The sequence below is a fragment of the Brassica napus genome, chromosome C6 (genome assembly GCF_020379485.1).
Source record: "Brassica napus cultivar Da-Ae chromosome C6, Da-Ae, whole genome shotgun sequence".
Taxonomy (NCBI): Eukaryota; Viridiplantae; Streptophyta; class Magnoliopsida; order Brassicales; family Brassicaceae; genus Brassica; species Brassica napus.
The window spans coordinates 34,798,051-34,819,999 of NC_063449.1; the positions used below are offsets into that span (position 1 = coordinate 34,798,051).

General features: G+C 32.5%; 1 protein-coding gene and 1 long non-coding RNA gene across 3 annotated transcripts; one reads left to right on the top strand and one right to left on the bottom strand.

Moving 5' to 3' along the window:
- Positions 1–8,644: 8,644 nt before the first annotated feature.
- On the top strand, positions 8,645–9,210 carry LOC125588588. Its single transcript, XR_007324690.1, has 2 exons — positions 8,645–8,834; positions 8,929–9,210. It is a non-coding gene; the product is annotated as an uncharacterized LOC125588588 (long non-coding RNA).
- A 3,469-nt stretch (positions 9,211–12,679) lies between these two features.
- LOC106406449 (toll/interleukin-1 receptor-like protein) lies at positions 12,680–16,102 on the bottom strand. 2 transcript variants are annotated; one of them, XM_013847123.3, is made up of 2 exons: positions 15,269–16,102; positions 12,680–13,601 (listed from the first exon to the last, which is right to left on the bottom strand). In XM_013847123.3, the coding sequence occupies exons 1-2, from the start codon at positions 15,814–15,816 to the stop codon at positions 12,851–12,853; spliced, it is 1,299 nt and encodes a 432-aa protein (XP_013702577.1). In that variant the 5' UTR covers positions 15,817–16,102; the 3' UTR covers positions 12,680–12,850. The 2 variants fall into 2 exon arrangements, with proteins under 2 accessions (XP_013702577.1, XP_048616024.1); XM_048760067.1 differs by lacking the exon at positions 12,680–13,601 and adding an exon at positions 13,643–13,936 and having other exon boundaries at positions 15,239–15,963.
- Positions 16,103–21,949: the final 5,847 nt, after the last annotated feature.

Here is a 21,949-nt window from a genome sequence, read left to right on the forward strand (position 1 = left end):
TGGATCCTGCATCTGAGAAACTCTTCCAAGCAGTGGCTGGTCGGATTGAAGAACGGGAGACGCACCTAACCCAGGAGTCTCCCGATGGATTACCAGTCACATTGTCCACCGAAGAGGCCGACAGAATCTTCGAAGAGGTACAACTTAAAATTTTTGTTTACATTATTTTAAATATTTTAACATAATTAACTATATTAATATATGTTTTGATTTTATAGGTGGCTCCTAAAAAGAAGGGACGGATAGTCGGTATAGGCTCTGTTAACGAAGTTGCAAGGGCAACTTCGTCATACACTTCGAGACGTGATGAAGAGACTGCTCAGATGAAGGCTCGAATGGATAGCTAGCAGGTTCGTTTAGACTTTCTTGAGGATTTGCTAGACGTGATGGCCGTGGAAAACCCGGTTATGCAGAGAATGTTGAGTGAGAGATGAGCCGCTCTTGGGTTGCCAGTACGAGATCCCCAAGACACCGATCCAACCCGTCAACAGCCGAGCAACCCCACCAACTACTTCGAGGATATGTAGTTTTTTTTATATTTCTGTTTGTATTATGAATTTAAATATTATTGTATGACTTTTAAATGCCTTTTTAAAATATGTTTTTCAATTTCATATTTCGTTTTAAAATTTAAATTATTTTATATTCTGAATATTAAATAATGATATAATAAGAATTGATGCAAACTCCTCGTAAACATTACATCGAGTTTACATCGAATGTTTACGAGTGATTAACATCGAAAGATTTACGAGGGTTTTACATCGAAATGTTTACGAGTGATTTACAACGAAAGTATTTATGTGTGCTTTACATCGAAATCATTACGTTGGCTTTACCACGAAATCTTACATGTCATTTACGACGAATTCTTTCCCTGCGCTTTACGAGGAATATATTTCGTCGTAAACGTAACGAGTCATTTACGACGAAACCTCTGTTACGACGGACGTTTAACAACGACACGTCTTTCGAGGTTAATTCGTCGTAACACCCCGTTTACGACGATTTTACAACGAATAGTGCCCTAGTAAAAAATATGTTTTCTTGTAGATGTTATTTTCAACAAAAAAAAAAGTTATTTTCAATTTCACTCAAAAAAAAGGTAAAATTATAATAATTAAATTTTGTTTGAATAGATTAATATCAGCTTTTTATACACTGCTTATTGCTTATGTAGCAAGGATATAGAATTCAAGCTTTGTGAAACATAGACTGATGAAAAAATTAAAGGGAATTAGAGAAAAGAGAGTGTGAGTAATTTCTACTAATACAAATGTGAAGCTCTATCGGGAGAGAAAATCCAGTTTATTTACTTAGTATTTATGTATATATTATTTTACATTTTGTTAAGTATAGTAATCTACCAATGAAGTTTTCTGCAAATAAATATTTCAATATGAAAGTGTGTGTAGGTAAATATTCATTTATGAGATTTAATCACACTTTACATACATTTATATATTAAATATGTTATATGAAATCTATAATCTCTATATATTTAACAACTAAATTTACTCCCACAACATGCAATTCTATAGAAAAAAAACATTTTTAGTGATTCATTATGTTTTCTCAGTAAATTTTAAGACCAACTTTCCATTGATAATGTACTTTAATGGTACTATAGTTATTAGTCTTTATATATTTTCCATGTGTGATGCTCAATTACTAGCGTAAAACTAAGTATGTTAATGTTCATTTGGTAGGTTTAGTCTTCTTTGATTCTTCTATTGTTTTTTTTTTATGTTTCTGTTGGTTTAGCCCTTAAAAAACATTTCTGGTGGGTTTCAGATAATAAAACATTTTCAATTTTTATTTTTCTATTATCTTTATTTTTCTTTTTGGTCAATAATTTTACTGTTTATGTTTATGACATTAAAGTAAAGAGATTTATATTTTTAAAAGTATTATTTACAAGAGTAAAACAAAATGTTCAAATTTAATATTTCATACCATATTTTAAGTAGGTACATATCTCAATTTTTTTTGTATAAAACAAATTTTCAAACATGCATGATGTATACATTTCTCAAAAGAATCACAAAAACAGTTTTAGTGTTTATAATCGCTTTATGTAAATGCAGCTACTTCTAAGTTTATGTGGCAATGTGATAGATTTAGAAAATATGTGTCTAAATAATAATGTATTTTGATATTTTGATAGTCATTACAATTTTATAATTGTATAATTTGGAAAACAGTGACAATTACCCGGTAATACTAGTATTTGTTATAATTTGTAAACATAATACACCAATGTTAAAATGATTGAACCTAATTTTATAAATTTCAGTGTACATGTAGAATTAATTCTGAAATTATACCTAGGAGGGATTCTAATAAATTCAATAGTTTAGAAAGAAAAAAAAGTGGATTACAAAAACATAGAAGGAGGCCGTCTTAAATTAATTATGGGTTCTGTGTTCAACAAATGTTTTCCCCAAAATTACAGTTCTATTCTTTTAATTTACAGATTAGGACCTTAATATATATGGTTTTTCATAAGTTAGGACCTTAATTTTTTAAAAGAAAAATTTCCACAAAAAAGAAACCTAGTGCATTTGCACCTTCGGCCCTCCCCAAGAGCAGGCGCTGAGAAGGAGATAATGAAGCCAATTCTTATGAAGTCAATCCTATTTCTATGGCCGGAAATCTTTTCGAAGGCATGGCCCTTCACGTACCGCCCGTCCTACTTGACCCCCTGACATTGACACTTAATAAGTAAAAACCGAGTTATTCTACAGAATTGTTCTACATTTATAGTGACATGTACTAAATTAATAGCAACGTAATAGCCATTCTGAAACATTAATAATTTAGTTTTTCTCTAATACATGCAACGTCACAAACACTGGAGATCTGGGTAATTTAAAGCACCTTATAATTAATGTAATCTGTTTGCTAAATCAGTGCCGGTCCTACTTGACAACCGTGACATTGACGCTTAAAAAGTAAAAACCCGAGTTATTCTGAATCGCCACAGAATTGTTTTACCTTTACAGAGACATGTACTAAATAACAAAATAATAGCCATCCTGAAACAGTAATAATTTAATTTGTCTAATAATACAACGTCACAAACACTGGAGATCTGGATAATTTAAAGCACCTTTTAGTTAATATAATAGGTTTGCTAAATATAATTGTCGTTAAAAATTTAAACCACTTTTGATGCCAGATTGTCATGCAGTCACTGAGATTGTAACGCAGTAACATATGCTACTTTAATTGCCGAGTCGTACATTTGTGGACAGTACTGTTACAGTGTTTTGTTTTATTGAATAAAGAAGTCAAATAAATGTTCTTTATATAAGAGATTACACCGTCATAGATAAATGAAAATATTACAAATCATAATTTTTTGGGTATGAGCCATCCACAATCTGGTTCATAACACTCCCTTCGAATGACATAATCATTTAAAGCTTGTAATATGCTTTAATGTTTTCTCATTAAAACCTTAACAGGAAAACCCAATTGGGACAAAACCATGGTAAATGAAAAAGAGTACAACACACATTACTCCCCCTGGACATTACTGAAGGTCCCTTGGACCTCTCTAATTTTTTGCAATCCGTGGGTGATGAAGATCTTGGGCAGAATATGCTTCGTCCTCGAACATGATAGCTGGTTCTTCTATACCATCGGCCATGCCACAATCTGATCGAACATATTGAGTCATCGACCTCAAATACACACACACGAAATCTTGGATGATGTTGCTGTGATATGCGTGTACCACCATGTGTAAAACATAACCTGTCTGAAAACAAATCAACAAAACCAAATAACCCCTCTTTGGACTGGTTAGTATAAAATAAACCAAAAACAAAGGCTTCTTCATCGTCCTTCTTATGGACCAATCCGATCAGTGTCTAAAACAAGACTTCTGCATCGTCCATCTCAGGACTAAATGGACTTATCGTCCACCTTTGGACTGAATGGATTAGTGTCCAAAACAAGTGATCTCACGCCCATGTACTAGATAATGGGTGAGACTGATCCATATTAAATTTCTTGAGTACCCTTTTCTGTATATACTGTTTGATGCACAAGGATTTTATTGTTAATGTACTCAAGATGTAATCCCAAACAAAACTTTGTTTTCCAAGATCTTTCATCTCAAACTCTTTCTTGAGATATTCAACTGTTTGAGAAATTGTATCCAGAGGTTCCTAGGATATTCAGATCATATACTTTGATGATTATCAATATTGTTCTCGAGAACTTGCTGTACTTTCAGCTCAATACCCTCTAGTACTTTCATTATCCAGTGGACCATATAAATATGCAGTCACTACATCAACTTGTTGCAAGTCTAATTTTTTCTCTTATATAGCCAGACTTATGAGAAATCTAAAAGTAGTTGCATCCACCACATGGGAGTATGTCTCCTCATAACCTATTAATGGTCTTTGTGAGAATCCTTGTGCAACATCAGTTTTATATCTCACGATTTCTATTCCTCACAAGACTCATTTATATCCACTGGTTTTAACATCATATGGCGTCTTAATCATATGGCCAAATACGCCTTTCTTCCTTCAACTATTTAACCCCACGTTTCCATTCAATCCAATCTGTTCTACGAGTGCGCACTCTTATATTGACGTGGGTTCATGATCCTCGCTTATATTCATAAATTCAAGTGCTACCTTGTATGCAAATAAATCATCTTATGTCGACATTCCTTATTGGTTCCATTATGTTCCAGACATGATATAATCGATTGAGATTCATTATTATCAGGACCTTTAATACTTTGCAGCTTGGCGTCCCAAGCTACATTGTTTGGTACATGTACCTTAGAGCCGGCCGGCCTTATCTCCATGTTTGGGATGGTTTCCTTAGTAACCTCGGATTTGGATTTTGATTATCATTCTCTTCACCTTTCTTTTATTTTCGAGGATTCTTATCTTTTGGAACCTATTGATCTACCACGTTTCATACGTTGTCTAGACTCTGTAGCAACTTAACTGTGTTTCCTCTTGGACATCAAATTCGTTGGTGCTTTACAAGCTGGTTTATGTATGACTTAGTCATTATTTTTCGGGTCAGCAAATGTGTCTGGCATTTGATTAGCTAGCTTTGTAAATGTATAATCTTTGGACGTCTATTTCACATTCTTTAGTCCGAGGATCTTGCCAAGACATTGATGAGTGATTCCATTCTATTTCTTTTACCATTCTTTTACCACCTTTATTATTTTTTTCTCCTCCTGGTCTTAAAATAATCCGTGTACCTGGTCTCAAATATAATCACCCATAGTTGGATCAAAGTACTTTATTATTGTGAGAGAATCATATCCAACATATATTCTCATCCTCCTTTTGAGGTCCCATCTTAGTTCTCTGTGGTAGAGCAATTAGTACATAGCACATCCAAATGTTTTATGATGGGGTATGTCTGGCTCTTGACCCGTTAATAATTGTGATAGGGGATATCTTTGCTCACTAAATGGCCTGATGCGTATTAACTTAGGTGCATGTAAATTTTGTGTGGCTCAAGCTGTGAATGAGAGTTTTGACCTCATAGTTATGGTCTATCAATCAGCTATTTGTGTTTTAAAAGATTTCGGCCAAGCCGTTCTTGGTATGGACATGTATCACAGAATTGTCCACACTTACCCCCATGGACATACCATAATCATTTAAACGCTTGGGACATGTATTCACCAGTATTATCTAGACATATAGTCTTTATTTATGAAAAAAGGGCTCGTAGCCGTTTTACTGGTGATGGCCTAATGAGTTTCCCTTGTGTACATGCTACTCATGTGAGATTCTTTGGGATAACTCTTCTTATCTTTTAATGTGTGCCTTTTGAATATCAATTTCTGCATCATGTTTGGACCAGGATGGCCAATCCGGTCGTGCCATAAAGTGTATATTTTCACAGGCTTTTAGCCTCTATCATACTGATCTATGCATAGTCTAGGTCAGTAGAGAATGCAGGTATAGTCTTTAGGACTTATTATGGCCTTGGGAGATTTTATACATATATCTGAAAGAACTATTTGTTTCTTTCGCCCATTGTTTCAATATGGAAACCATTCATTCTTATATCTTTAAAACTCAATAGGCTGGTCTTGCTCTTAGAGCTGGGTTAATATAAGGCATCATTGATTTCTAGATGCATACCCTTAGGCAATAATATATTAGCCTAGCCACTTCTTTCAGACTGGCGATACCTGCTTTATTACTTATATTGGCGTTTTTCAGTGTACTCATATAGAAAAATCATTTCATTCATTTAATCTAAGCAGACAATGTAATAGAAATAAATTCAAGGAGATAAAAATCAGAGAAAGCATACAAGCAATCAGAGAAAGCATACAAACAATCACAGACTTATAGTCCTGGATTCTGGGATTCTTCCAATCAAATAGGGCCTTTGGTAATAACATTGTTCCTTGGTGATCATATCTCGATTTTTAACTCTGTCCAATGGTCTAGAGGATTCTCTATAGTCAGATACTGATCTTTGAAACTCTTAATAAGATGATGACTAATAATTAATATTGTCATGTATCAATCTTTCTCATTGGTATTATTGCCTTCTATGATACATTCACTAAGTCTTTTTGACTTTAGGATAATCTTTGTATCCAATTCACACCGTAAATAATTATCTCCAGAGAGATTTATGGCAGCAAAATCTAGGTTGATTTTCATCTCAAATCATATATCACTTAATATTTAGGTATAGTTTTCATGCTGCCTTACTCTTAAAAACAATCAATTCGGATTTCAATCTTGTGAGGACAATGAGACTATCAATCTTAAAGGCATTTAATCAATCAGTCAATTTCTAGCAAGTCTCAGCAATACTATTTCTATGTGCTCATAATATTATGGTTTATCAAAACTAGCAAAAACAGATTCAATTAACCATGCAATTAGGGTTTAACAATCAATGGATTTTAGCAAGACTAGTAGAAAGATTTATTAATCACTCAATCAGTTTCAAGGCTGATTTTAGCAATACTAGAATATAGATTTCAAGCATGAATTTCAATGAATCATTTTCAAGGCTGATTGGTATTTAGCATAAACCGTGTGTAAATAATCTATCTAGTATCCGAATTTATCAAACCTCAAAAACATATAATCAGATCAATCAATTTAATAGAACTCATAAACATAATGAATTTAGGGTTTCAAGTTTCAGATATGCGGATTAAGGTTAGGACTAGCTTTAGGGTTTCATGATTTCTAATCAGATCAATCAATAAAATCGAACTTAGCATACAATCTTAAATCTCAAGACATTAGATTTTATCATGAGTCTATCAACCTAGCATACGGATTCTCAATTCTCAAAGAAATCCAAATAAGATCAATATAACCTATAATACGGATTATTTAGGTTTTCTATTTAAAACAGATCAAATTACAAAACTATCAATCCTAGCAGATGATATTAAACCTCAAGAATCATGCAATCAAATCATTCGGATTTAAACAAGTAAACCTCAATCTATCTATCAACCTATCGGATTATATAAGCAAAGCAAGCTAGCAACCTATCGGATTCAATCAATGTTTTAACAGGCTGGTTAGTTTAAACAATTTTAAATCAGATGAACAATTAACCAAGCAAGATGGAAAAATAAATCTATCAATCCTAACTGTGATTAAAGCATTAATAAAAACTAGCAGGTCAGATTTAATCAAGACTTAAACAGATCAAAATTATTAAACTAGCAGGATGAGAATAATAAATCTAGCAACTTAACGGTCAAACAATTCTAGCAACATAGCATCAGATTCAATCAGATTTAAAACGTCAATGATCAAAACCGAAAATAGTTTTGATTTCAAAATATTCGATTAGGGTTTTAATATGTGATTTGATAATTATAGTATAATTAATTCAGATACTTATATTATTTAGGGTTTATAGATATAAGGTTAGGATTTATCGGATTTTAACTTGTAAAAACCGATTTGGGGTTTCAATCATGTATGAACATGATTTAGGGTTTGGGGTATCGAACTTTAGAGCTTCGATTTACTCAATTAGGATTTTTGATCTATTACCCTATGGTTTTGATTCATAAAGATTAGGGTTTTAGGGTTTCATTCTTTATCAATCGATCCATGTTCGATTATGGGTTGTTAGGTTTTGAATTACCTTTTAACCTTAGATGATTGTTGAATCGGACCACCAAAAGAGTTGAACCGCGAGCTAGACACGAACGGGACGCGAGCTGGAATGGATCGAGTCGCTTCTATCGGGTCGCAGACGTTCTTTGTTGCTTGATCGGGAATGCCTTGATCGTCGGACGCGAGCTGTCTGATGCTGTCGCGAATGAGGAAGAGGTCGCGTGTTGGAGTTGCTCTCGGATTGCGAACGTCTGAGCTAGGTTGATGTTCTTATCGTAATATAAGATACAATCTTTTAGATTTTAACTAAAAACACTAAGAGACGTCTCTTAAATAAGAGATATAAGAAACGTCTCTTAACTTTTTTAGTTAAAAGTTAAGAAACTATATCTTATATTACGTTAAGAGCTCTAACCTAAGAAACCTGCAATAAACATGCTCTTACAGATGTATTCTTCGAAAACAAATTGCCAGCCACATCTTTTATTTTATTCTTTTAAGAACAACTGAGTCTTTTTTTTTAACACAAAACAACCGAGTCATTTAATCAAATATTATCTCTTTCATTTCTTTTAAACTTTTCATCTCGTCAACTCCCCTAGTATCTTTAGCCAAAAAAAAAAAAAAAACTCCCCTGATATCTCCAATCCTCAAAACTCTAGAACTCTTTGATTTTATCTGGTCGAAGACATCGTCGCCTTTTGGAAATTGGTCTGATAAAAAGTACAATAATCTTAGTATATTATACTTTTTTCTTGTTTTTCTCGTTTAATCGTGCGGTATTACAATTGATTCTTCCAACGATTCTTGTTTTCAGATGCTTGTGCAGTTGAAGAATGGAATACAACTTTCCTTGAGTGTTTGTTTTCCTGTGACAGGTTGCAGTCGCTTTATGGCGAGTAATATGTGCTATCTATGTTTAATATTCCTGGGATTTTGGGTTATTAACTTCAATAAGCGTAGAAAATCTTCTACGTCGATGTTTAAAAAATTTTCATTTCTTATAATTAAAATATTTTTTCAATATTTTTTTATTAATTCATGTGTATTAGTCAATATTGAGACTCATTTATTAAATTTATAACTTATTTGGTGATAATTATGAGATTTATAATATTTATGTCTACTAATATTTCTAGCTAATCTAGAGTGTTAAGTAATTTCAAGTTATGTTTTTAACTTTCAAAAGTGTTAAGTAACTTTAAGAATATCAAGTCATGTAGTTTAATGTGTTTTTTAAGATCATAAGATATATTTTTTTAACTTACATGAGATTTAAAATCTCAACTTTCAATTAAAGTTCAAGTTTGATCTTTTGTGAATTTGACTACGTTTTCTTGTGAAGTCTTCATTCTCTCTTAGTTTTAGTAAATTTGACTAAGTTTTTGTGTTGTTGTGTTTTGTTATGAGTGGATAAAATGGTTAAAAACATTTCTTGGTATATTGTATCAATAACTTCAATAATGCCAAGTACTTTTGGCAAAACATGAACAAACCAAATTATTTTGATTAATTAACATCTCTTCAAGTTTACAAAAAAGTTCACAACTAAAATAGTACACATACAAATCATAAAACAGAGCATAAACAAAACTATTAGATGGAGCTAGATATCATTTCTCAACATAGATAAGCTTAGAGTCCACTTGACATCATTCATTTGTACCACTTTGGGCAGAAGACTTCGGAAGACTTCCCGGAGACTCCGTGGGAAATCTTCTAGCATAAAATACATTAGAATGCTTTCCAAGAAGTTTTTCAAGAGTCTTCCGAGAGTCTTTCAAAAGTCTTCTCAGAAATCTTCCAAAGTCAGATTCAAATCTGAAAAAATCTGTATATTCAAAAAACATTCAAATGGCTTCAAAACAAAAAAAGCTTCAAAAATATTTTTTTTACGCTTAAATGATAAACAAAACAATCACATTAGGTTGAATCAATAACTTTTTAGAATTTAATATATAAAACACACAAAATACATATCCAAAATTTATACCACTTTGGGAAGAAGACTTCAGAAGACTTTCTAAAGACTTTGCGGGAAGTCTTCTAGCATAAAATGCATTAGAAGACTTGCCTAGAAGTCTTCCAAGAGTCTTCTGAGAAATATTTCAAAGTTTGTCTCATATCTGAAAAACCTGCGAATTCAAAAACATTTAAATGGCTTCAAAACAGAGAAAAACTTCAAAAATATAATTTTATGCTTAAATAATAAACAAAATAGCCCCATTAGAATGAATCTATATATTTTTAGAATCTAATATATAAAACACACAATAATACATATCTAAAATTTATAGATCTACTTTTGAAGAAGTGAAAGATGAGAATCCTGTAATAAAAAACCTGCAAAAAGAAGATAAATTTGTGAGAAAACATAAGAAAAAATGATAAATCAATTTAAAGTTTGGTGTTTTGATGTTCAAAAAGATTAGAAAAAGGTTGAAAAAATTTAGAGTGAGAAACATTACATTTTTGTTGCAGCCATTTGAGAAAAAAAAAGATAATGTGCAAATTTTTGTTATATATAGAGACAAAAACTCCAATTAGGTTAAATATTTTCGATACATAAGATTTTTTGGGAAGTCTTCTAAGAGAAGATTTTTTGGTAAGTCTTCTTGACCCTAAAACCAAATACATGAGAAGACTTGTGGAAGACTTCTGGAAGACTTCACTATAGGCGAGAAACCTAAATTCTGCTAAAATTTAGGCGAAAAACCTAAATTCTACTAAAATTTAGGCGGAGAAATATGTCATAAGACTTATTGAGAAGTCTTCTAGAAGTCTTCCAAACCATAACCTAATCAAATAACTAATTAACTAAATTGCAAATAACAATTCATTAAACTTAAAATCAACTTATAAAATGTTTAATATTCACAAAACTAAACACATGTAGGTCATTTTTTTTAAGTTAAGATTCCAAAATCTAATCCTAAATACAAACAATATTATAACATATGTTACTAAATCCTAAACCAAGAAACTTAGAAAGTATTTAAATCAAGTTATAGATAGTCATATGTCAAATTAAAAAAAATTAAAAAGATAAAATTTCAAAATATACCCTAAAATACCAACAATATTATAACATATGTTACCAAATCCTAAACCAAAGGCTATCATGACTCAGTCTACATTCACTCAACTATATTAAAAATAATTCAATTTTAGTAAAACAAAATTTCCATCATTTTGAAATGTTTAGTAATACATGATTTCGATTTTTTCTCTTTAAAATTTTTTTTTATAAAATTTATTAATTATTTTTAATGTCTAATACATGAGAAGACTTCCCCTAGAATACTTTTAGAAGACTTCAAGAAGACTTTTAGAAGACTTCTGGAAGATTTCGATTTAGGCAGGAAACCTAAATTCTTCTAAAATGTAAGCGGGTACCAAAATTCTACTAAAATTTAGGCATGATATGCTAGAAGACTTCTTGGAAGAAGTCTTATGTGAGTCTTCAAGACCCTATAATTAAATAATTAAGCAAAAAACACTTTTTAAAAATTTTAAGATACTTAAAAAGTGTTTAAGATATGTCAAAATAAATTTAAAAAAGAAGGTAAGATTTCAAAATCTAACCCTAAAAATACCTACAATACTATAACATATGTTATCAAACCCTAAACCAAAGACTATCATGAATTAATCTACATTCACTCATCTATGTTGAAAATAATTCAACTTTAGTAATACTGAATTTACATTATTTAGAAATGTTTGTTATTACATGATTTTAATTTTTTCCCTATCAAAATATTTTTTATAAAAACTTTAAATTATTTTAAATTTCTTTGTAAGTCTTCTCACGCGGAGAGTTATAGTACTAAAATTCAATACATGTTTTTTGTTTGGTCATAAGGATGTTGTTGTAATTTCACTAGTCTTTTAGGTTACTTTTGCATTTGATTAAATTTGGGGCACACTTTTGTATTTAAAATCAATTTTCGAATCATTTTTGGCGATTTCTCCCAAGTTTAATTGTGAATAATACCACTAAAAATTAATTAATTCTAATTTTTAGAATTATTTTTTTAACACCTTTCAGCATTAATTAGTTTTAACAAAATATTCGTTAAAATAAACAATCAAAATTTTAATATATGGTCAGCAGTAATAATTGTTTTAATAACCAAAAATAATTTGTATTTTCAATGCGCTGATCGAAATTTAGTTTATGTTTAAAGAAAATGAGATATTTATCGCATGTTAGTTGTCAATGAGTCAGTGCATTTAATAGCTTGAACATTGATGTCCTCTTGGATAGTTTTCACAATTCAATATATAAGAATATTAAAAAAGTAGGAGAAATGATATAAATGTTCATATTTGAGAGACTCATATATGTTAGTGAGATACTTATCCTGTTTGTGAGATACTTATCCTCCACATATCACTTATCTAGTAATTCAATTATTTTAAAATGAAGAAAAATAAGTAGTAACATTTTCAAAATTTTGAGAAATTTATAGTCTCTAACATTGTCGATGTTCCAAGGCTCTGACCAGTGTAAATCTCATTCGTCGATTATTTGTTGGACATGTCGAAACATCAAAGCTACAGAAAACCTTCAAGAAAATGGTGCATAATAAAGAACAGTATTACATTGTGAAAAAAAAAGAACAGTATTACATAAAAACTGGTAAATCCAGATCCAAATGATGGCGTTACATCTTTAAGATAAAGCACGTTGTGTCTATAAAGGCTTTGACTTTTCCCTTTTTAATCAAATGAATCTAAAGACTATATATTATCTCATTTAATCTTTCCCTAAGCTGATCTCTATCACTCAAATAATTCATTAAATATTTCAGGGACGAAAAGAGATTACTACCAGGAAGATTCATGGACCCCTCGAGACACTCAGGATCTTGTTTTTGCTTGAAGGCTTCAGACCTCCACAGCTTACCAACTTCACAGCATCTCAAGAGCTCAACTTCGTAGACACTCTTCACACCCCATGAACTAAGTAATTGCTTATCTTGTGTGACTATGATGATTCTACTCCCTGGACCAAACCAACTAAATTCGTTAGCAAGCGCATCTAACTTTTCGATCTTGTCCACGTCGTTAGCCACAAGCAGAACCTTCTTGTTCCCGAGCCTTGCTTTGATCGCGTCAAAACACATGCGAGAGCTCTTTGTGCTCAAGCAGGGACCTTCCATCTTGGAAAGAAGCTCTTCTTGTAGATGAGATTTTTGGCAATCTAGTGAGATCTTTCTGAGGTCTTCGAGAAAACAATGAGCTTCAAATTTGGGTGAGATGTCTTGGTAAACGCCTCTCGCGAGTGCTGATATTCCATTGCTTCCTCTTCCCCAAATTCCACTTACTTGAACACCTTCGTCTGAATTTAGATCCAATAACGGATACAATTCCTTCATGTGTTTGTCGAAACCAATTAGGTTATTACCATTGCTTTGTGTTTCCGTGGACAAAATCTCTGAAATTCTCTTAGTAATTCCATCAACCAGCGTCGCGTCATCTTTGCTGAAAAAAAGATTATTCCAATCCGTAAATTTAGATCCGACAAATTGTTATCATGAAAGTGAATTAAATCTCAATGCAACATAAAAGCAACATTTGGGCCTATATATATCTTTTAGGATTATAAAAAAAATACCTTTGGTAAATAAGAGTTAAAAAAAAAGATGGAAAAGGAATATCGAATTTTGAAGTTTTATAAATATGGTTATTCATAGTCAATATACAAATTCTAAAATGTTTTTTCCTCAATAGTGTTTGCCTCAATGATGGTGTTTCTCTAAAATGTTTTTTTTTTGCTGTTTCCATGATTGCTACAAATGAACAAGAAGACACGTAAAATAAAAAGGGAAATCTGTTTTTTTAGTGCAAAAAAATGGTAACTATGTCCCTTTAGACTAAATTATACTATTTTATGTCCTATTAGACTAATTTTTTCCAAAATAGCAGTAATGCCCTTAAAATTGTATTTTTTTTTAAAAGATATATATTGAGTTCGACAAGGGGGATCGATTGATCCCACTTTACAAGTTATAGTGGATCGATCGATCCCGATCATTATTCAAAACAAAAAAAACGCGAAATATATACTGATCGACCTGGTCCATTTCACTCGATCGGCGAAGGTCGATTTACACAGATCGACCGATCTGTAAGAATAGATCGATCGATCCCGTGCCGAGGAAAGAATCCCAAATCGATTTTTTTTGGTTTTGTATGATTATATTCGGATTGATTCCCACTTGATTTGAACCGACCAAGCATGATTTCAACTCTTAAAACTCGATTTCTCTGGGATGAAAGTGAATATTCTCAAATATTCTCAAATATTTGAATTTCTAAAAATAGGACACACCTCTTCAAGAATGTTCCATCGACAACAACCAGTAGCACCCCATTGAATTTCTAAAAATAAGATATTTTTCTCTCGGATGAAAGTGAATATTCTCAAATCGATTTGTCGCTTTTTTTGTTCCTTTTTCGTTTTTTTTTTTAAATCGATTTTTAAAAAAAATATAAAAGTGAATATTCTCAAATATTTTGTTTCCATATTTTTAGGAACTGATTTCTTATCCGTAGAATACAACTAATACGTAGAAATCAGTTTCTACAGTTTTTTAGAATTATAGTAATGTTTAGAATTTGATTTCTACATGTTTTAGATTTATAGTAAATCTGTAGAAGTCGGTTTCTACATGTTTTAGAATTAGATTAATGTGTAGATTTTGATTTCTAAGAATTTTAGAATGGTAGGTTAAGCGCGGAATGTGTATTCTACATATTTGTAGAATACTCCTATTTACGTAGATCACGTATTCTAAACATTGTAGATTCAATGAAAAAAATAGATTTCGTTTTCTACTTCGTAGAATGTCATTTCTATTTTTTTTAGAACATAATCTGAAATTTATAATTTTAACTTTTTTATAACTGGAAAATATATCATTAAGTTCATATAGGTATTTTAACAAATGTTACTATTTTTCCAAATTTTTTTTGTTTGTAAAACTATTTATTAAAATTATTTTCATAAATATTAAAGGGTATTATAGGAAAATATGACACAAAATATGACACAAAATATAGATTAGTCTAAAGAGACATAGTTACTATTTTTTTCCTTCAAAAAACAGTTTTCCCAAATAAAAATATGGTCCCTATGGAGATTTTACCAGTTTTTTGAACAGTCGCCGGAGAGAATAGTTACCCTAGTCAGCGCATTCCTCCAAGATCTGACTCTTTCTCTGCTATATCTCTTCTTGTGTTTCTTGAACTGTTCCGCGACTTCTCCCTTCTGTCTCCTCACTTGACAAGGATCAACCTCGTAGAAAATCGGCACCACAATAAGCAAACCTTTTTTCTCGAGTTTCAAAATCTTAACAAGCTCTTCAAGACACCAGTAGGAAGCTGAGTAAGTCGGAGAGACCACCACCACGGCGATTCTTGTCCCTTGGATGGCTTGGACAAGCTCTGGTGCAATCGGACGGCCACGCACCAGTGCCTTGTCGTCTTTGAAAGTTTGAATGCCTTTGGTCTCTAACTCCTTGTACAGAAAACTGACGAAGTTCTTGCGAGTATCTGCGCCTCTGAAGCTCAAAAAGACATCGTATTTTTTTGGAGGGAAAGAAAAAGAAGAAGATAACGATGACCTGGATTCGAATAGTCGTAAGGACTTAACTTTTGTTTTAAAGCACGATCGTTTCTTTAAGACCGTGTTCATGTTGTTGTTTTTACTTGCTCTTTGGGACTTTTTTTTTTTGGTCTAAGAGCATTTAGGCAAAGTATACATATATTTATAGGGTTGGAAGAACACTCGGTAATTTTGTAAACTCCGACCAATAACAAAAAAGCAGTTAATAAATATTATAAATATGGGGTGAATATTTTTAATAACATATTATAAAACAAATAAAAAGAGAGAAAAGAGATGCAAACAGATTTTTTTTCGTTGTTTCCAGACTGTACGAAGGCAATTTTATCCAAAGTTGCAGTAATATACTAATATAGAGGCAATTGAGTCAAAAACAATGGAAGATGTCGAAATTAGCTCAATGCCAATGGAATAAAAGTTTGTCAAACGTGGCAGGTACAAATGGTATAGAAAGACGAAAATAACCTTTTGGCTTAAACAGTTGAATTTTCAACCTATTGTATCTTGTACGAAACTAGTTGACGTGTGTGCTGAAAAAGATATCAAAAGATTTGCAACGATATTTGTTAGATTTTTTAATTTTTAATAATGGTTAATTGTAATAGTTATTTTTGAGAGAGTACGCCCCAGCCACATATTTTCTGACGCAAACATCACTTCTTAATTGTGAATAATGGAAAGATTTACTCATGTATATACAGTTGGATGTGGCGCATGTATTCATATAATGTTTAATGCCAAATCTATAACATATGAAATGTTTCATGATTAAAAACAAATACCATAAGAAGTCAAGATCAAAGATCTGAAATATGAAATGAATATTCAGATTTATAGTTAAAAGATGAATTACTTATAACTCGTACTCAGTATATCATATTTTCAGATATTATAATTTGTTAAATGAACATTTAGTTGGCTACACTAAATATACGACAAAGATGATTCATGATTTTACACTGATACCAAAATAATTCAAGATTATAGCTGGCATACGAAATAAACACACAGATAATGAGGTATATGCATTCATTGGTAATGTAAAATTGTTGCACAACTAATTTTGATACATACACAGTTGAAAGATAAGCTAATTGAGATAAAATTTGATTTGATGGTAACGGTAAGTTTTTATACATTTAATATAATATTTATACGGTTAACAAATAACTTACATGAAATAAACTTGTTCAAATTATATAACACATTCTTCGATAACATAAGAATATAAGATCATAGCTAAAGCATATCAAATGAACATACAGATAATGTTTAGGTATATTTATTTGATGGTAATGTTAAATTGTTGGACATCTAATATAATATACACACGGTTAAAAGATAATTTATTTAAGATAAAAACTGATGTGTAGATAATGTCAAATTGTTAGATAGTTAATATAATATTTAGATGGTTAACAAATAAGTTTGTTAATATAAAACTTATTTAAATTCTGTATCACATTCTTTGAATCCATAAGAAGCCAACATCATGACATATGAAAAGGACATACAAATAATGTTTATGTATATTTATTAGCTGGCAATGCTAAATTATCAAACAACTAATATAATATATACACGAATAAAAAATAAGTTACTTGCGATTAAAAACCGATTTGTTGGTTATGCCATGTTGTTAGATAATAATATACTATATTTACACAGTAACTACTCTATTTATTTATTTTGGGTGTCTCAAATTATCATCTCTGCTTTAAAATTGTTACAACCTCCATCTTTAACGTGTCATATCTTAGCCTGTAGTTCTTGAAATCTTTGTTCATTGCTTCGAAATGTGCATCTCACGTGGCCAAGTCTATCTTTAACTCATTACACATTGAGTGGGTCTAGGAAACAAAGATTTGAGATACTGGGTCTAGTTAACAAACCCTGAAAGACTTAAGAGTGGTTTATGGATATTGTGATACTGTGAAAAAAAAGTGGTGGGGTCATGAACCAGTTAAGAGGAGAGAACATAGTAACATTGGATAGTTTTTTTTAACTAGTAACATTGAATAGTTTTACTGTGAAGTTTGAAGCAGAAGATGATTCGTCGGTTCTTGGGAAGTAAGTGCAGAGATTCAGACCCAAAGCCAGTTTCATCTTCCTTCAGTTTGTTCCCATTCTTTGGATTGATTGAATAAACCTAGAAGCTAATTTCTTTGGTGAAAATTGTAAGGAATGTTAAGGAAAATTTATATCACTTGATTTATTATGTGTATGGAATAAATTAGTTTGTTTTTTAGGTAACAGGATGCAGTTTTCCAATAAGGAAAGTCTTATTTGACTTGGTTATTGAGTAAAAAAGCACAGTCCAGTCTGTCCACAAATGTATGACTCGGCAACTAGAAGTAGCATACGTTACTGCGTTCCTAACTCAGTCACTGCACGGCAATATGCGATAAAAATGCTAGAAAATTCCAACGACCATTTTCTAAGAAAAGAAAAAATTTCCAACTACCTAATTATTTAGCAAACAAAGTATATTAATTGCAAGGTGCTTTAAATTATCCAGATCTCCTCCTCCTTCTCCTTCTTTTTTCTTGGTCAACTTATTACTGGGCCACAACGGGCCGGTCCAGTTGGCCCATCAGCCTCACCACAGGAGATGCGAGCGGAACCCGAAATGTTTGGGAGATTGACCTGGTACACAGACCACCTGTCCTAGAAGCTCCCGGCAAATTATCCAGATCTCCAGTGTTTGTGACGTTGTATAAGACATTAATTAACTTATTACTGTTTCAGGATGGCTATTATGTTGCCTTTTTTACATTTTTTTCGAGACTATTATGTTGCTTCTTAGTAAATGCCTCCATAAAGGTTAGAACAATTATGTAGCGTCACTGTCAATAAAGTAGTGGGTGTCAAGAATGGTGGGCGGTACCGGAATCAAAATGATTTCAGGCCATTGGAAATAGGATTGGCTTCATTATTATCCTCTCTAAGTATTGAATTCATTAATTCTCCGCTCGGTCCAAGCTCTCAATTTCAAAAAAATAATTCTAAGTTGACAATGAAGTAAGTCTACAAAATAGAATTCAGTCATTTGATATCACATTTTAGAAATTGTGATTAGTACCCGACTCGATTATAACATAAATTCGACATAAACCGATACAAAAGTGTAAAAGAACGAACAACTAGCTAACATTTTCACTTTCTTGATATTATAAATCAGAAACCAATGATAGATTCTTGAGATTTTATTTAGATAAATGAAGAAAAAGAAGAAATCAGCAAAATAACGACAAGCGAACTATTGGAGTATTAACTCCTATATAACTTAGGATAATTTCTATTTAGTTTCTGATAAGGATTATGTTAGATTTCCTATTTATCTTTAGCTTTGGTTTTTTTATTATTCTTTGAGTATGTATATATACTCATATCTATCTTATTATATAAAACTCGTTATAAATCAATTGATGGATGTTCATAACCGGCCCGGTCTATAACTGGTCCATATAGAAAGAGACGGTCCAACTCTAGAGAGAGAGAATCGGCCGCGTCAAGAAGAGAGAGAGAGAGGCGGCTTGGAGAAAAAGAAACCATCTTTCCTTTTCCTTGTAATTGTTATATTTCCATTATTATGTATTAGTGATTTTTCTAAACCTAGTGAGTTTAGGTTTTGGATACTTTCCTTTTACTTATCTTGTAATCCTCTATATAAAGGGAAAACTTATTCATTAATGATATACATAAACATTCAGCTCTAAATTTAAGTGTTTCACAACACGTTATCAGCACGAAACTCTAAAGAACCCTGAGCCAAAAACTAAACTCGAAAAACCCTAAACCTAGCTGGCGACTCTAAACCTAAACCTAAGCCGACGAACCCTAACCCTTAGGCGTTCCCCGTTTGCGTCCGACGTTCTCAGCCAGCACGCGTTCCCGTCTCAGCCTCAGCTTGTGTACGTCTCAGCTTCAGCTCGCGTCCAACTCGCGAACCCGATAGGAAGCAGACAGCTCGCGTCCGTTCCAGCTTGCGCCTCAGCTCGCGTCTGTCCAGCTCGCGTACCATCCAGCTCGAGGTTTATCCGTTCGTCTTGGAGGTCCAGTTTCTACAAACTGCAAAACTAAGGTAATTCGAATTCTGAGAACATGAATCGAATCTGGTTGTTTTGTAAAGATTGAAACCCTAAAAATAAATCTCTAAAGATGAAAGCCATATGATAAATAGATCAAAACCCTAAAGAGTAAATCGGAGCTCGAATAAGTCTGATCCCCCTTAAACCCTAATTCGAGATTGATCCATTGATCAATTAAAATCATAACCTTAAAAGGTTTTGAATCTCAAACCAAAATCTCATTGATCAAAGATCAAAGTTTCAAAATCCCTAAAACCCTAAATTGGAAAATCGGTTTTAATTGTTTGATTTGAAACTTGATTATTTTATTTGATCACCTAGAAAGATTGTTAGGATTGTTTAAACTCGAATCTGAATTGTTTAAACTGAAACCCTAATTAGACTTGATAAGTTCCTGATTATATCATCTCGTGGCCGTGTGGCCTTATTGTTTTCATACCTGAATTTGACCACTCCTGATTGATTGCAAATTACACTTACATCTTCATCTTAGGAATGATATTGGATTTGATCAAGTAGCTGTGTGGCTTGTTTCTATGATTGGCCGTTTGTTTGATTGCATCATATAGAGACTGTGATTGTTAGGATTGCAATTACATGTCAAACTAAATGCATAAGATTGAACTGAATACATCCATGGCCGTGCGGCTTCTGTCTTGGCCGTAAGGCATATGTATCGGCCATTAGGCTTTACTTGAAAGTTTTTAAAAACTAAAACCCTATTTCTAAAGACCTATATTATCTATGATTTCAGATGTCGAAAATCAATAACTTGGATTTTGCTGCCCTGAATCTCTCTGGAGATAATTACCTTCAGTGGGCGCTTGATGCTAAGATCATCTTGAAATCCAAGGGTCTCGGTGAATGTATCACCGAGAACAGTGATCCTAATGAGATGGATCGTTACAGAGCCATCATAATCATTCGTCATCATCTAGCTGAGAGTCTCAAGGATCAATATCTAACCATTGAGAACCCACTAGATCTTTGGAATGAATTGAAATCGAGATATGATCACCAGAGAACGGTGATCTTACCTAAGGCTCGGTCTGATTGGAGGGATCTAAGAATCCAAGACTACAAGTCTGTGGACGAGTACAACTCGGCCATGTTTAAGATCGTTTCAAAATTGAAACTGTGTGGTGAAAGTATTACAGATGAGGATATGCCTGAGAAAACCTTTTCCACTTTCCACACAAGCAATATGTTGTTGCAAACACAGTACAGAGAGAAATGTTTTAAGACCTATGCTGATCTTATTTCTTGTTTCTTGCTTGCTGAGTAGAATAATGAATTATTAATGAAAAACAGTGAAATTAGACCTGTTGGCTCAGCAGCACCACCTGAAGCAGACAATACTGAGGACGATAAAGAGTCCCACCATGTCCAAGGAAACGACTATCATAGCCGTGGTCGAGGTAGACGGAATGGATGTGGCCGTGGCCGAGGTTCCTTTGGCCACAAACGAGGTAATCAGAATGGACGAGATCATGGACATGATCGTGAATCATTTGGACGAGGTCATGGTCGTGGACGTGGGTCTTCGTTTAAGCCTCAACACTCGGCCAAATCAAGTAAATCAGTGTGCCATAGATGTGGAATGGACAATCATTGGGCTAAGACTTGTAGAACTTCAAAGCATCTTGTTGAGCTTTATCAAGAGAGTTTGAAAGGGAAGAATATTGAAGCCCATATGGTTTATCAAGACAATGAAAAAGACTTCGATCATGACAAGGACGATCTTATGGATTATGAAACTTCAGATTGTCTTAAAGACTGAATATAGATTTCGACATTTGTAATCTAAATTCTATGTTTTGGTGTTTTTAAATTCTATGTTGTCTTTTATTTTGAACTTGTTTTAAAGACCTATATAATAAAATAAAAGCTTTCCTTTATATATGAAGTCTCTAAGTTGCATCCTTTTGAATCTTGTTTTAGAAATGAACGAGAACAAGGATGTACTCGTTGTGGACATTGGGTCAAGCCACACGATTTTAAAAGATAAGAGATACTTCATAAACCTAAATCTTAAAAACGCCAACATCTCAACCATTGCGGGTATTGCTAGCCTCATAGAGGGAAACGACCAGGACAGTGTCCTGTTGCCT

Bases quoted from the DNA above. Each gene is read 5' to 3' on its own strand.
- LOC106406449 (XM_013847123.3), bottom strand. From the start codon at position 15,816: ATGAACACGGTCTTAAAGAAACGATCGTGCTTTAAAACAAAAGTTAAG. The intron at 13,602-15,268 runs GTAAAATCTCCA...TCTTTTTTTCAG, and splicing joins GGCGACTGTTCAAAAAACTG to CAAAGATGACGCGACGCTGG.